General features: G+C 45.3%; 1 protein-coding gene across 2 annotated transcripts in view; it reads right to left on the bottom strand.

Annotated features, from left to right (window-relative positions):
- FBLN1 (fibulin 1) overlaps nt 1–9503 on the bottom strand; it is a 75320-nt gene extending 65817 nt beyond the window's left edge. For both annotated transcript variants that reach the window (XM_077266632.1, XM_077266633.1), the window contains exon 1: nt 9391–9503. In XM_077266632.1, coding sequence (XP_077122747.1) covers nt 9391–9448 — 58 coding nt within the window. In that variant the 5' untranslated portion in view covers nt 9449–9503. The remainder of the gene's footprint in view (nt 1–9390) is intronic.
- Nucleotides 9504–13056: the final 3553 nt, after the last annotated feature.

The following is a 13056-nucleotide window of genomic DNA, read 5'->3' as shown; positions in this document are numbered from 1 at the left end:
ATATGTCTCCGCTGTCACAGTCCCGGTAGCTCTACTGTATTACATGGTCCTACAACCATCTTAATAATACAGTAGGAGGTATCAAACCCTTGCTGGGAGACACCCCGGGGCCTCATCTTATAAATCTAATCAATGATGAGGACTGGTGAGAGGATAAAATCGTAATAAACGTTTCAGAAAGCCTGTGTGTAATCACTACCTGAAGGCCTAGCTCCTCCCAAAAATCTGACTTTCTTTGAAGATAAGTCAAGTTTCTCTGTAACTTTTTGATGAAGTCTTTTGGTGCCAGAGGGACTTGAGAAATGTGACCCACTGAACTGTCAAGTGTTCCTCACTTTTTTCTTTTGGAGGATCTTCTAAGGGTCTTTGATGTGAGGACAGGATGTAAACTGACACTTAAACCTGCCTTTAATTTCCCCCCTCAGTCAAACACTCAATTTCGGCAGGCATTGATGGTCCAGGCTCTATAAACAGTAGTCAGCAGGAGATATTCATCACACAGTCCCCTGAATAGCCATTAATTGTAATTAAGTGGGAAGATTGTCATCATCAAGGAGAAGAAAATACTCAAGATGAACCTTAATTGTATGTCAGCCATACTACCAGAAGGGTAGAGGTTTTGACAAATTAGTAGTTGACCAGATCACAGATGAGGCTGACAGAGAAGACGTATAAGTGTCTCCAAAAATTGGTCATAGTTGTCAGCAATTTATGGACGTTTATTGCCCCGGTTAAACAAATAATTTTGCCTTTAATTAGCGACTAGGACATGTGTTCCTTTTATTAGTAGTCTTCTTTTAAGTACGGACAGTTGTCAGGCTGATGCCAAAGGCAGTCGTTTCGACCATTCTAGTGGTGGGTTCTTCTAAGTCAACCTAGTCTTGGTGGACCATTCTAGTTCAGATGGTGGTTTCTTCTAAGTCAACCAAGTCTTGGTGGAACATTGTAGTTGAGGTGGTGGGTTCTTCTAAGTTAACCAAGTCTTGGTGGACCATTCTAGTTGAGGTGGTGGGTTCTTCTAAGTCAACCTAGTCTTATTAGAGAACCAGGTTGACATGATGGCCATAAGTAAAAGACCGTTACCTATTTTTGGGTAAAATTGAGGAACTCATAAAATTTTCTTCTCTAGATGGTCATGGACAACCCAAAGATTGCAAAATGATGTAACCATATGTGGGGTTGGATCACCTTTGGTAAAGATAATAGGGATTTTTAAGGAGAACAAGCAGAAGAAAATACTTTAGGTGGACCACAACTGAATATTTGCCATACTTCTAGAAATTAGGTTTTGACCAACTAGTAATAGATCAGATTATAGCTGAGACAGACAGAGATGACATATAGGTGGCACCAAAAATTAGGTATAATTGTTGCTAGTTCCTGGACATTTATTGCCCTGGTAAAAAAAATAGCTGTGTCTTTATTAGAAATCTTCTGTTTAATACATAGGGTTGTCAGGCTGGTGGCAAAGGTGGTGGTTTGTACAGCTGTAGTTGAGGTAGTGAATAGCAATTTAATTTTCACTGTCCTTGTCCAGTATCCAGCCCAGTCCTCCCACCATCTCTTGAAAATTACACTAATCACCTTGTCAACCTGGTTCTTCACTGAGAATAGGTTGACTTAGATGGACTCACCACTAGAGATGAGCAATTCCAAATCGCACTGCCCTGGATCCAGTTCGGCCCTTCACTTATGGAACCAGTATCCATGGCCAGACATTGTGGTAGCTACTAACTCTTACCTGGCCTCACAATGTCAGGATGTCACAGAGGCCTGGTCACTAAGCCTCACTCCTGGAGTGTAGACAAGCTTCCACAAAGGATTACTCTGGATGTTGGACCAGTCAAATTGCTCATCTTTAGTGTTGAGTTCATCTAAATCATCTTATCGGTGTAGAACCAGGTTGACGAGGTGCTCCATGTAATTCCAGAGAGGACGGTCAGTTACACTTTTTTTTAGCCAGAAGAAGAAACTCAATTGTTATCTCAAGATGGTCATGGACGGCCCAAAGACTGGATAATTATGGGGCTATACAATGGATTGGATCACTGCCAATAGGGAACATAGGGATTTTCAGATATGTGGAAAGATGTCTGATGGGATATCTGCCCTTCAAACATCCTAAGACATCGGGGTGGTGGTGGGTATGGAGGAGAGTCAAGTTAACCCCAAAGACATAAGTCAGCTGATCCTGCCAAAATAGGGGTCAATTATCTAATCTGTATGGCCAATGTAAAGGTAGCCATGGACAAAAGATATATGCCCTCTAAATTTGGAGTCTAATTTTTTTCATCTTTGAAGACCAGTCATTCCCTGTTTGCTCTCAAATCAAAAGGTTGAGCCGATGAAAATCTAACAAGACAGATGCAGTTTTGGTTAATAGGGTCTTCCAAAACTCTGAGGCAGATGTTAGACCCCATACACATAACAGCAAACTTGGCCACAGGTGAAGATATTATCAACAAACATATTATGTGTATGGTGGCCTCCAGACTCTGCCCCAATAAGGGGAAAGAGGGAAGGGACATGTTGAATTTAAGCATGTAGGTAAGGCTTATTTCCTCATCCCCATTGAAACCACATGTATGCCTAGTCAAGCCCAGCATGTTCATGTATGGAGGGTCAGGAGAGACGAGCGTTCAGCCAACAGCTATTGATGATGTATGGACCTCTTGAATGGGAGGTCCAGGACTGGCCTGCTATAGTATATGGAGTGGTGGTGTCCCAGTTCCGTACACTACCTACTTACAAAAGTCATGGGACCACGGTGTCAGAGCACCACCGATCTAATATTGATGACCTAGTCTCCAATTTTTTAAACAACCCTTTTAAGATTCTTGGTATTTGCTGTCATCGATAAGAACCATCCTAAGATTCCTCATAACCAGGTCTTATATCCCAAGGTTTATTGCTGAGCCCATCCTGGCAAGACATGAAACGTATTCCTGTAAAGTCTCTTTAATGGCCGATAAGTCATCTTCTGTTTGGTCATCTTTCCGAGAATCCTTCACCAAACCACCAGTGCCTTCCAATATATCTATCAAGGCTCATTCGGCCATCAGCAATTCCTTCCCACCTTCCCATACACATGCACACTCTGTTTGACAGAGCGTACATGTTTTTTAGTAGGGAGAGGGGGGGATAGACACATTTTTGCCCTTGAGAACAAAATACGCTCAATGCTTCTTTCCCCTAAAAACATCTATCAGGGGAGAGTCGGGAGACCTCCGTACACATGAGATAGTCATCCTGTCCTGCCAAAATCGGCACGTTTGTCCTGGGCTTCAACGTAAAATTTACTACATTTGTTAAAGTGTTGCAGAGGGACTATTGACCCCTTAGGGCCCCAGGTCCCCCTTATTTTTGCCACCGAAGAATAAGGAAACTGTCCGCCATACTCAATGGGAAGTAAGTAAGTTTGGGACCCTCTTTAATGGCTTTTGCCATAGTATATGTGCAGCGCCCCAGAGTCCTGGTCGTTGCAGTACTGTGGATCCGCCACTATGGGGAGCCATGGTGCGTTCGATGGCACTGAAGGAGTTCATCTGACCAGGTATCACAGACACCAATATGTTTCACAGCAGGGCCTCCGGGGGGAGCTAAGGGTTCTATTCATTAGGCCACTCCCCACCATAGTGGGTAAACTGGGGGTCAGGCAGGAAGTTAGAGGAGAAAGCTGACTGGATTGAACGAAGCAACACCTTGTGGCAGAGGGTGTTGTGGAGGAAGAGACAGTAGGGTCTCTGTCAGGGGTGGGATCCTGACAGAGGCTTGGCATTAGAAAGAACGTAACGGGACCGTGCCTGCTCAGCATAGCGGCGGTGCCCAAGAAAGGACTAGAAGCAAGATAGATTGTGCTGAGTGAGAAACGAGATCAAGCAAAAAGGAGAATACCAGTAGGGGTCATGCTGTAGGACCGGAGCAACATCCTACTGAGGCGCATTACCGGTGGCCGGAACGCCGAGGGAGTGGAATAGCATACAGCTTCAAGCCATACTCCAAACAGCGGCAGGGCAGTCAGTTTAAGGCGGGCTGTCTACCACATATCACCTATGAAGTCTTGGGGGGCAATTGCGGGAGAGGGGCGTCTCTAGGGTCCCGGAAGAACTCCAGGCCTACCTGACAAACGGGAGCCGTTCCAACCTGAATAACAGGGAGGGATGGAATACGAGAAGAACATCAGTGAATCGAGTTGTGAGGGAACTTAAGAAACAGACACAACAGTTGTGGGGTACTTTCCGTGAGCACAGCAGGGAAGGACTACAACACATAGCGCTAAGAAGGAGGGCACTGATTTCCACCTGTGAGGAGAACTCTGGAAGTGCCATCGGACCGACCGGACTTGCGCAGCCTGGTGAACCGTATTCTGGACTGCGGACTGAGAGATCTCCAGTAAAGAGGTAAAGAGACTGCAACCTGGTGTCCTCGTTATTTACCGCGACCTTTACCCCACAACTGCACCGCTACACCACCGTTACTGCACCATCATCATCACTTATTCTACCGGACGTCCCCCACTGACAAACAGGGCCACGGACCGGGTCTAGCCACCGTGACAACCCCAGGACTGAGACCCAGAGGCCCGGCTCCGGGTACCCCTAGGCCCTGCGGCGGTGTGGGGGCGCTCCAACTTGGCGTCACGAACAGGATCTACTTAAGCCTGAAGAATCAGGTCATGTGTGCCTTGGAACTGTGATTTGTTGTGCTTGAACTGTACTTTATTGCAAAGACTGTGTGCTACCATTGACCAAGAGAAGTTCCCGCCAAAAGCCGCCGCCATTGCTACTTCGGAGAAGAAGGAGGGCGTGCTATGGGAGGAGACTACCAGAATGGCGCGAGAAATGGATACCGCCCCCTGCGCTTCTGGCTGCAAGGAGATGACCTGCCCCAAAGCAGAGGACAACCTCCTGATTTGCAACGGCGGGAAGCGGGTGATGAAGAAGCCCGACCTCGGAGAAATGGCGGAGTCAGATGCATGTATTGCCACCGATCAGCAGATCATGATGAAGAACAGCGAGTGCCGGAACGGGGAAGGAGCAGTCCCGGCTTACCCTCGTTCACTAGAGGTGGACCCGTGTCCTCTACAGCCGGCGGATCCGAAGCCTTTGGAACAGATAGCGGAGCCGAGTCCCCCAATCCTGGCCTCGGAGTCAGCGGAGGAGGAACCACAGCGAGCGGAACAGCGTTCGGGGACCGCATCGGAGGAGCCGCAGTCCGGGCTACGGCCGATTCCAGCACCCTTGTTAATGGACCAGATCGGCATCGATGGAACCACATCAGGCGCAGGTACGGAGAGCGCCCCTGCGCCCCCCCACGAGCCCGCTTCCACGATCGGCCCCCATCTCAGTGAGGGTCGACGCTTCTCGGCGGGGTTAATGGTATTACCCCCCGATGCCCTGGGAAGGATGGTGCCACCGCTGCCGACTAGAATGGGGGAACCTGTGGATGTGAGCCCAGACGGGGTAGTTCTTCGGTGGGACAACCCCTGGGTTGGGACAGATGGATCCCGGGAGAACGGATTCACTCTTGCGGTGCTTACGTGGGAACAATATAGACAGTGCTTGATCCTACATTGGGAAGGACGGAAAGAGGTCGAGTTGATGGGTCCATTGAAAGTACAACAATCCCCTCCGGCATGGGATGACCGAGACGCGGTCAGGCGGGGAACTGTGTTGGCCTACCATGTAAAAAGGGGATGGGGCCTCATACATGAGCCGGGATTGGATACTGATGTTTTTGTTGCGCACTGTAACGTAAGGACTCCCTGCTGTGGCCGAGGTGGAGAACCGTTGCAAAAGGGGGATCAGGTGACCTACAACCGCCACCAGAACCCGCTCAGGTGGTATGCACGGAACGTTCGGCGGTGTATGTCTGGAGCCGCGACACTCACTACTCCGGACCTGGGTTCAGGAGCACCCGACCTTGTCACCATTGCAACGGTGCGCCTGATAGCAGCCACCGAGTTGGCCAGCCGAGTTCACCTTCACGTTCGGGCCACGGGCACCGGCGCCACAGCAGCCGGAGGCCCGGACCCCCGGCCACCTGAACAAGAGTAAACCTCGGAAACCTGAAAATGTAAATAGTTTTCCCGTTAACTGTTTGTGAACTGTTTGCTGCTAAACCCGCTCAGGGTTAACTCTTTATGGATCCCTTAGTTGACCCGGGATCCCTATTGTTTGCTTTTCCTACCAGTTTTGCACAAGTTTTACAAACTGAGAAATCATGAACAGTGCATGATCCAAACTTTCTTGTAAATAGTTTGCACCTTCTTAAAGGCGCTTTCTACTGGTTTTACTTAAAGACTCTTTGCGAAGATACCGTTCTGGAACCTTTGCTGAGCAAAGACTGGTAGGCTGAGAAGACGAGCTACCTCAGAAAGACTTGATCCCCTCTTAAAGGGGATGTTTGACCTGAACTTGGAAAGTGATACTGTTTTAGAACAGTAATATGATGATGCTCTGGAAGAAATGTAACTGTTTTTGCATAAAGAAAAGTTATGTGTGTTTAATCTGTTTGAAATGTGAAACCTAGATAATGTTCTTTAAAAAGAAAGATGAAGAGAGCCCGTAGGGGAGGAATTAGAGTCCTGCATAGTTGAAAGAAAGGAAGTAATAACGAAGGTGAGGATAGAAGGTAAACCCTGAGTCCCCATAGAAAGTTAATAATGTGTTACTAAGGACAGAAAGTGAACCCGTAGGGGTTAGTGAGTGAGTCCTTATAGGAGCCAAGTAGAGCCGGCTCAGTGTTCTCAAACTGAAAGAAAAGTTATGTTCTATACTGTGTATAGTAGTTGAAAAGGCAGTAGGCCCTGGCTGAACGGGGCGGTCCTGTAATAGAAAGGAGAGGCAGTAGGTCTGGTGCCGTTAGGACAGGCGGTCCTGCAGATTCCAAAGAAGGCGAATGCAAAGTTAAAATACCTTATAATGTGATTATAGGAAGGTCTTTAGCGGATTAAGAGTGTATATCCTTAAAGGCAAAGTTAAATTATTGGTCAATAATGTTTGCATCTAGTAGAATACCCAGTTGGGTAATGAGAGCTAATTGTAGCCTGTTGCTATGATATTTAATTATGTTTGTAACGTTAAAGTGTCCTCACCTCCCATAAAGGGAAGCCTGTTCAAGTATACTTATTGTTTTGCACTCAACGAAAATTGTATGTCTTTTTGCTAACCTGTATTGTTGTTTTCTTCCCAGTCCCGGAGTACTGTGTTTAACCAGGGGGGAGTGCAGCGCCCCAGAGTCCTGGTCGTTGCAGTACTGTGGATCCGCCACTATGGGGAGCCATGGTGCGTTCGATGGCAGTGAAGGAGTTCATCTGACCAGGTATCACAGACACCAATATGTTTCACAGCAGGGCCTCCGGGGGGAGCTAAGGGTTCTATTCATTAGGCCACTCCCCACCATAGTGGGTAAACTGGGGGTCAGGCAGGAAGTTAGAGGAGAAAGCTGACTGGATTGAACGAAGCAACACCTTGTGGCAGAGGGTGTTGTGGAGGAAGAGACAGTAGGGTCTCTGTCAGGGGTGGGATCCTGACAGAGGCTTGGCATTAGAAAGAACGTAACGGGACCGTGCCTGCTCAGCATAGCGGCGGTGCCCAAGAAAGGACTAGAAGCGAGATAGATTGTGCTGAGTGAGAAACGAGATCAAGCAAAAAGGAGAATACCAGTAGGGGTCAAGCTGTAGGACCGGAGCAACATCCTACTGAGGCGCATTACCGGTGGCCGGAACGCCGAGGGAGTGGAATAGCATACAGCTTCAAGCCATACTCCAAACAGCGGCAGGGCAGTCAGTTTAAGGCGGGCTGTCTAACACATATCACCTATGAAGTCTTGGGGGGCAATTGCGGGAGAGGGGCGTCTCTAGGGTCCCGGAAGAACTCCAGGCCTACCTGACAAACGGGTGCCGTTCCAACCTGAATAACAGGGAGGGATGGAATACGAGAAGAACATCAGTGAATCGAGTTGTGAGGGAACTTAAGAAACAGACACAACAGTTGTGGGGTACTTTCCGTGAGCACAGCAGGGAAGGACTACAACACATAGCGCTAAGAAGGAGGGCACTGATTTCCACCTGTGAGGAGAACTCTGGAAGTGCCATCGGACCGACCGGACTTGCGCAGCCTGGTGAACCGTATTCTGGACTGCGGACTGAGAGATCTCCAGTAAAGAGGTAAAGAGACTGCAACCTGGTGTCCTCGTTATTTACCGCGACCTGCACCCCACAACTGCACCGCTACACCACCGTTACTGCACCATCATCATCACTTATTCTACCGGACGTCCCCCACTGACAAACAGGGCCACGGACCGGGTCTAGCCACCGTGACAACCCCAGGACTGAGACCCAGAGGCCCGGCTCCGGGTACCCCTAGGCCCTGCGGCGGTGTGGGGGCGCTCCATATGCCCATATAGTAAGCAGGAAGAAGGATGCTACCCCATTCATACCCCACAATAGCAGAAATCAACAGATAATACAGTTATAGACTGGACTATGATGATAGCACCAATATTCTGCACCATGGGGCACACTATACTTGTATAGTGTATATCGTGCAAACATATGGAGAATATTTTTTACATAGGACTGCCCAAACTGTGCAATAGCAAACTAAGCTCTGCTACATCTGGATGAATAAACATTGCACTATATATATGCAACTATACCCAACAGCCCATCACAGGGGCATCGGAAGCCAAGAAATTGCTTTATACAGTAACGATGATGATGACGATATCTCCGAATCGCACACTACTCCGCTCTGGCACAGGAGGCATATGGATGTAGCAGAGCTGAATTTGTTGACTCTTTAGAGTTGCGTCATTTGTGTGTAGTGATAGATACAAGACATTGCGCCGTTGAGTTGTGCCAAATGACCATTTCAGCTCTGCTACATCTCTAAAATTACCAGTGTGAGATTTTGGAGGCAAAAAAGAAAAGTTCCCATCTTAGCAAACCTCGAGTGATTTTATTTGCCTATCCCATCATGATAGGTCATAAATACAACTCTTAATATTTAGATTGCAAGCTGTTGGGGAAGAGTCGTTTTCCAAATAAACCCCCTTGATGCGTTGCAACACTTTAATGGTGAGAGTCTCGTGTCACGTGGCTTAGATATTACCTGATGTCATTTAGCTGCTATTTCTTGCCATAAATTAGCAAAAATTAGTGCAAAAAAGTTCCATAAAAAAAAAAGCTCAAATCCGATAGGTAAAAAAAATAATCCACAACAAGTAGAAAATTCCTACTTAACGCACAAGGACAATGGAGACCTCTCGCTGCTCCAAGGAATTTATAAGGATTATTCCTAAGTTTACAAATAATAAAATGCCTAATAGAGGTAACTTTAGGGTCCCGCTGTGGGCACGTTTACTACCCCCATGTGGACTCACCTCTGTGAAGCAGAAAGGGGAGAAGACTCAGTAGCAGCATCATTTCTGGAAGACTCATTCTGAAATACAGGGGAAGGAGACCTGGAATTGGAATCAGTCTGAGCTCAGTGTAGGAGGAGCAGGAGGAAAAGAGAGGAGGCAGGGACATTTCGAAAGCAGCAGGAGAGAGGGCTGCCTCCCTCTCCCAAATCCTCTTCCCTACAAACACTCAGGAGGGATCTGAAGAGGGGGACAGAAATATACACAATGCAACAATCACTGCAAAATAACCCCAGAGTGTCAGTGTATGTTTCCTATGATCTACAACTATTAAGTCACTTTCCAAGAAGTTTCCAAAAAGACTAAGAACTGATGAGGCGGGGAGCAACTCATCCACCGACTCTAGACCAGGCCACATCAGTTTGCATGGATTTTCCCATCCATCACCTGTGGGCACTGCAAAAATCTCCAAACCACCCTTCAGCTGGTAATTATTGCCACAAAGAGAAAAACTGGACCGCAGTGCGACCCCCAAATTATATAACTCTACCCCAGAGTCACAGATACATCCATTAGAGGAAAGTAACAAAATAAAAAAGAAAGGTAGCACTCCATAGATTCCAAGGTGAAAAAAGTGGATTTTATTCAGTCGTGAGACTGAATAAAATCCACTTTTTTCACCTTGGAATCTATGGAGTGCTACCTTTCTTTTTTATTTTTTTACTTTCCATGGTAGCATGGCGACGTTTCGTCTCACACTGAGCCTTTCGCCAATCTCCAATAACTGTTAGCTATCTATTATCTATTATCTATTGATCTATTTATCTACCTATTGATCTATCTATCATCTATCTACTATTTATCTATTATCTATCTATCTATTATCTATCTATTATCCATCTATTATCTATCTATCTATCTATCTATCTATTTATTATCTATCATCTATTTTTTATCTATCATCTATTATCTATCATCTATCTATCTATTATCTATCTATCTATCTATCTATTATCTATCTATTATCTATCTGTTATCTATATATTATCTATCTATTGTCTATCTATCTATTGTCTATCTATTATCTATCTATCTATTATCTATCTGTTATCTATCTATTATCTATTGATCTATTTATCTATCTATTGATCTATCTATCATCTATCTACTATTTATCTATTATCTATCTATCCTCTATCATCTATCTATTATCCATCTATTATCTATCTATCTATCTATCTATCTATCTATCTATCTATCTATCTATTATCTATTTTTTATCTATCATCTATTATCTATCTATCATCTATCTATCTATTATCTATCTGTTATCTATATATTATCTATTATCTATCTATTGTCTATCTATCTATTGTCTATCTATTATCTATCTATCTATTGTCTATCTATTATCTATCTGTTATCTATATATTATCTATTATCTATCTTTTAATGTTCGTCCATCTTTCTTTCTCTTTCTTTCTTTCTCTCTATCTAAACATCTAATCAGTTCTTCTGTTTTTGAACACATCACAAGTGATTCAGATACTTCCTTCTTCCCCCATCTTGGATCCCTCCTTTTAGTTGAGAATGGAGAACGTACTCCCACTGATCTCGATTTGGCTGCACTTTTCCACACATAGCATTTGCACAGCAGGGACCCCGCTTATAACCTGGACCCCAAAATACTCATTGTGAATTACGGCCCTAATGGGGATATTCCTGTCATCCCTGGGGGTCCGTGACTGACAGCTGCTGTCTACGTTTTCTTTGAGGTGAAGTCTACCCATTCCACCCTGAAGACCATATGTGCTGTAGAGCATATGTGCTGTAGAGCAGAGGTGTCAAACTGCATTCCTCGAGGGCCGCCAACAGGTCATGTTTTCAGGATTTCCTTAGCATTCCACAAGGTGCTGGAATCATTCTGTGCAGGTGATTAAATTATCACCTGTGCAATACAAGGAAATCCTGAAAGCATGACCTGTTGGCGGCCCTCGAGGAATGCAGTTTGACACCTCTGCTGTAGAGGCTCCCCATGATGCAGCCATATGAGCCGGGGCCTAGGTTGGCCATATACCTCATTACAATGGGTGGTGATCCCCTCTACCTGCCAACCCGCACCACGTCCTTCTGCCCCATAGGGTTAGTGGGGTGGTAATGGTAAACATCTCTAGGCAGGGGTCCAATTACCCATTTCCTATGGCCCCCTCCTCACCTCCATGTTGACCACAAGTCTCATGTGACTAAGAAAAGAAATCTTTGCGATTCCAACCCCCCCATGAGACCCCGAGCTGCTGTTTGTGTCTCCATAGGTGGTAGCCCCTCTTTATAATTGGTGACCCTGACAGAGAGCGCCGGCATGGCTTCTGTGTTAGGACTGAATGTGCAAATAGTCTCCGGGCTCTGGAGCAAGACTTAATTCACTCAAGCTGTTTCCGTGTGGAGTTTGTGACTTCAGCTTTGCCCTCACTTGAAAGGCGGCCTGGAATTTACTACCCACCGGCCGAGTCACGTGTGGGACATTTCTGGTGCCCTCGTAGTTTAGTGCCACAGACGAGGACCGATGGCAGCGATAATAGCCGTAAGGTTAGGTCAGGAAATAATGACAGAAATACCCAAAAATGTGACGGAAAATATTTCATTCTGTGGAAAATGTAAAGAAGCTTTTTATGGGGGAGATTTCTGCTCCTAACGAGGGCTGAGTGATGATATAACAAGATGATCGCTGCTCGTCTAAAAAGATCTTTCACATGAATGTTTATAGTTTTACACAATTGTTCGGTCCCCATACAGTTACACAATTGTTCGGGCCTCATAATTTTACACTCTTGTTCTGTCCCCATACAGTTACACAATTGTTCAGTCCTCATACAGTTACACTCTTGTTCTGTCCCCATACAGTTACACAATTGTTCAGTCCTCATACAGTTACACAATTGTTCAGTCCTCATACAGTTACACAATTGATCGTTCTCAATACATTTACACAATTATTCGGTCCCCATACATTTACATAATTGTTCTGTCCCCATAGTTTTACACAACTGTTCTGTCCCCAGATATTTACACAACTACTTGATCTCCATAGTTTTTCACAATCACTAAGCCTCCACACTTTTAAAAACTCATTCGGTTCCCATACATTTACTGTGTCTTTTGGTGCCAATAACTTTTACAGGTTCATTCATTTTCTGTACATTTACACAATTGTTCAGTCCTCATACTTTAACACCATAGTTTGGTCCCCAGAGTTTTACAAAATTGTTTAGTACCCATACTATACCACAATCGTTCAGTCTCCATACTTTTACATGATCCTTCAATCTCCATACATTTATTTGACCGTTCAAGTCCCCATACATTTACACAATCATTAAGTCCCCATACTATTACATAATCGTTCAGTCTCCATACTTTTATATGATCCTTCAGTCTCCATACTTTTACACGATCTTTCAGTCTCCATACTTTTACATGGTCATTCAGTCTCCATACTTTTATATGATCCTTCAGTCTCCATACTTTTACACGATCTTTCAGTCTCCATACTTTTACATGGTCATTCAGTCTCCATACTTTTATATGATCCTTCAGTCTCCATACTTTTACATGGTCATTCAGTCTCCATACTTTTATATGATCCTTCAGTCTCCATACTTTTACATGGTCATTCAGTCTCCATACTTT

The sequence above is a fragment of the Ranitomeya variabilis genome, chromosome 5 (genome assembly GCF_051348905.1).
Source record: "Ranitomeya variabilis isolate aRanVar5 chromosome 5, aRanVar5.hap1, whole genome shotgun sequence".
NCBI lineage: Eukaryota > Metazoa > Chordata > Amphibia > Anura > Dendrobatidae > Ranitomeya > Ranitomeya variabilis.
This window is presented reverse-complemented; position numbering and strand designations above follow the sequence as displayed.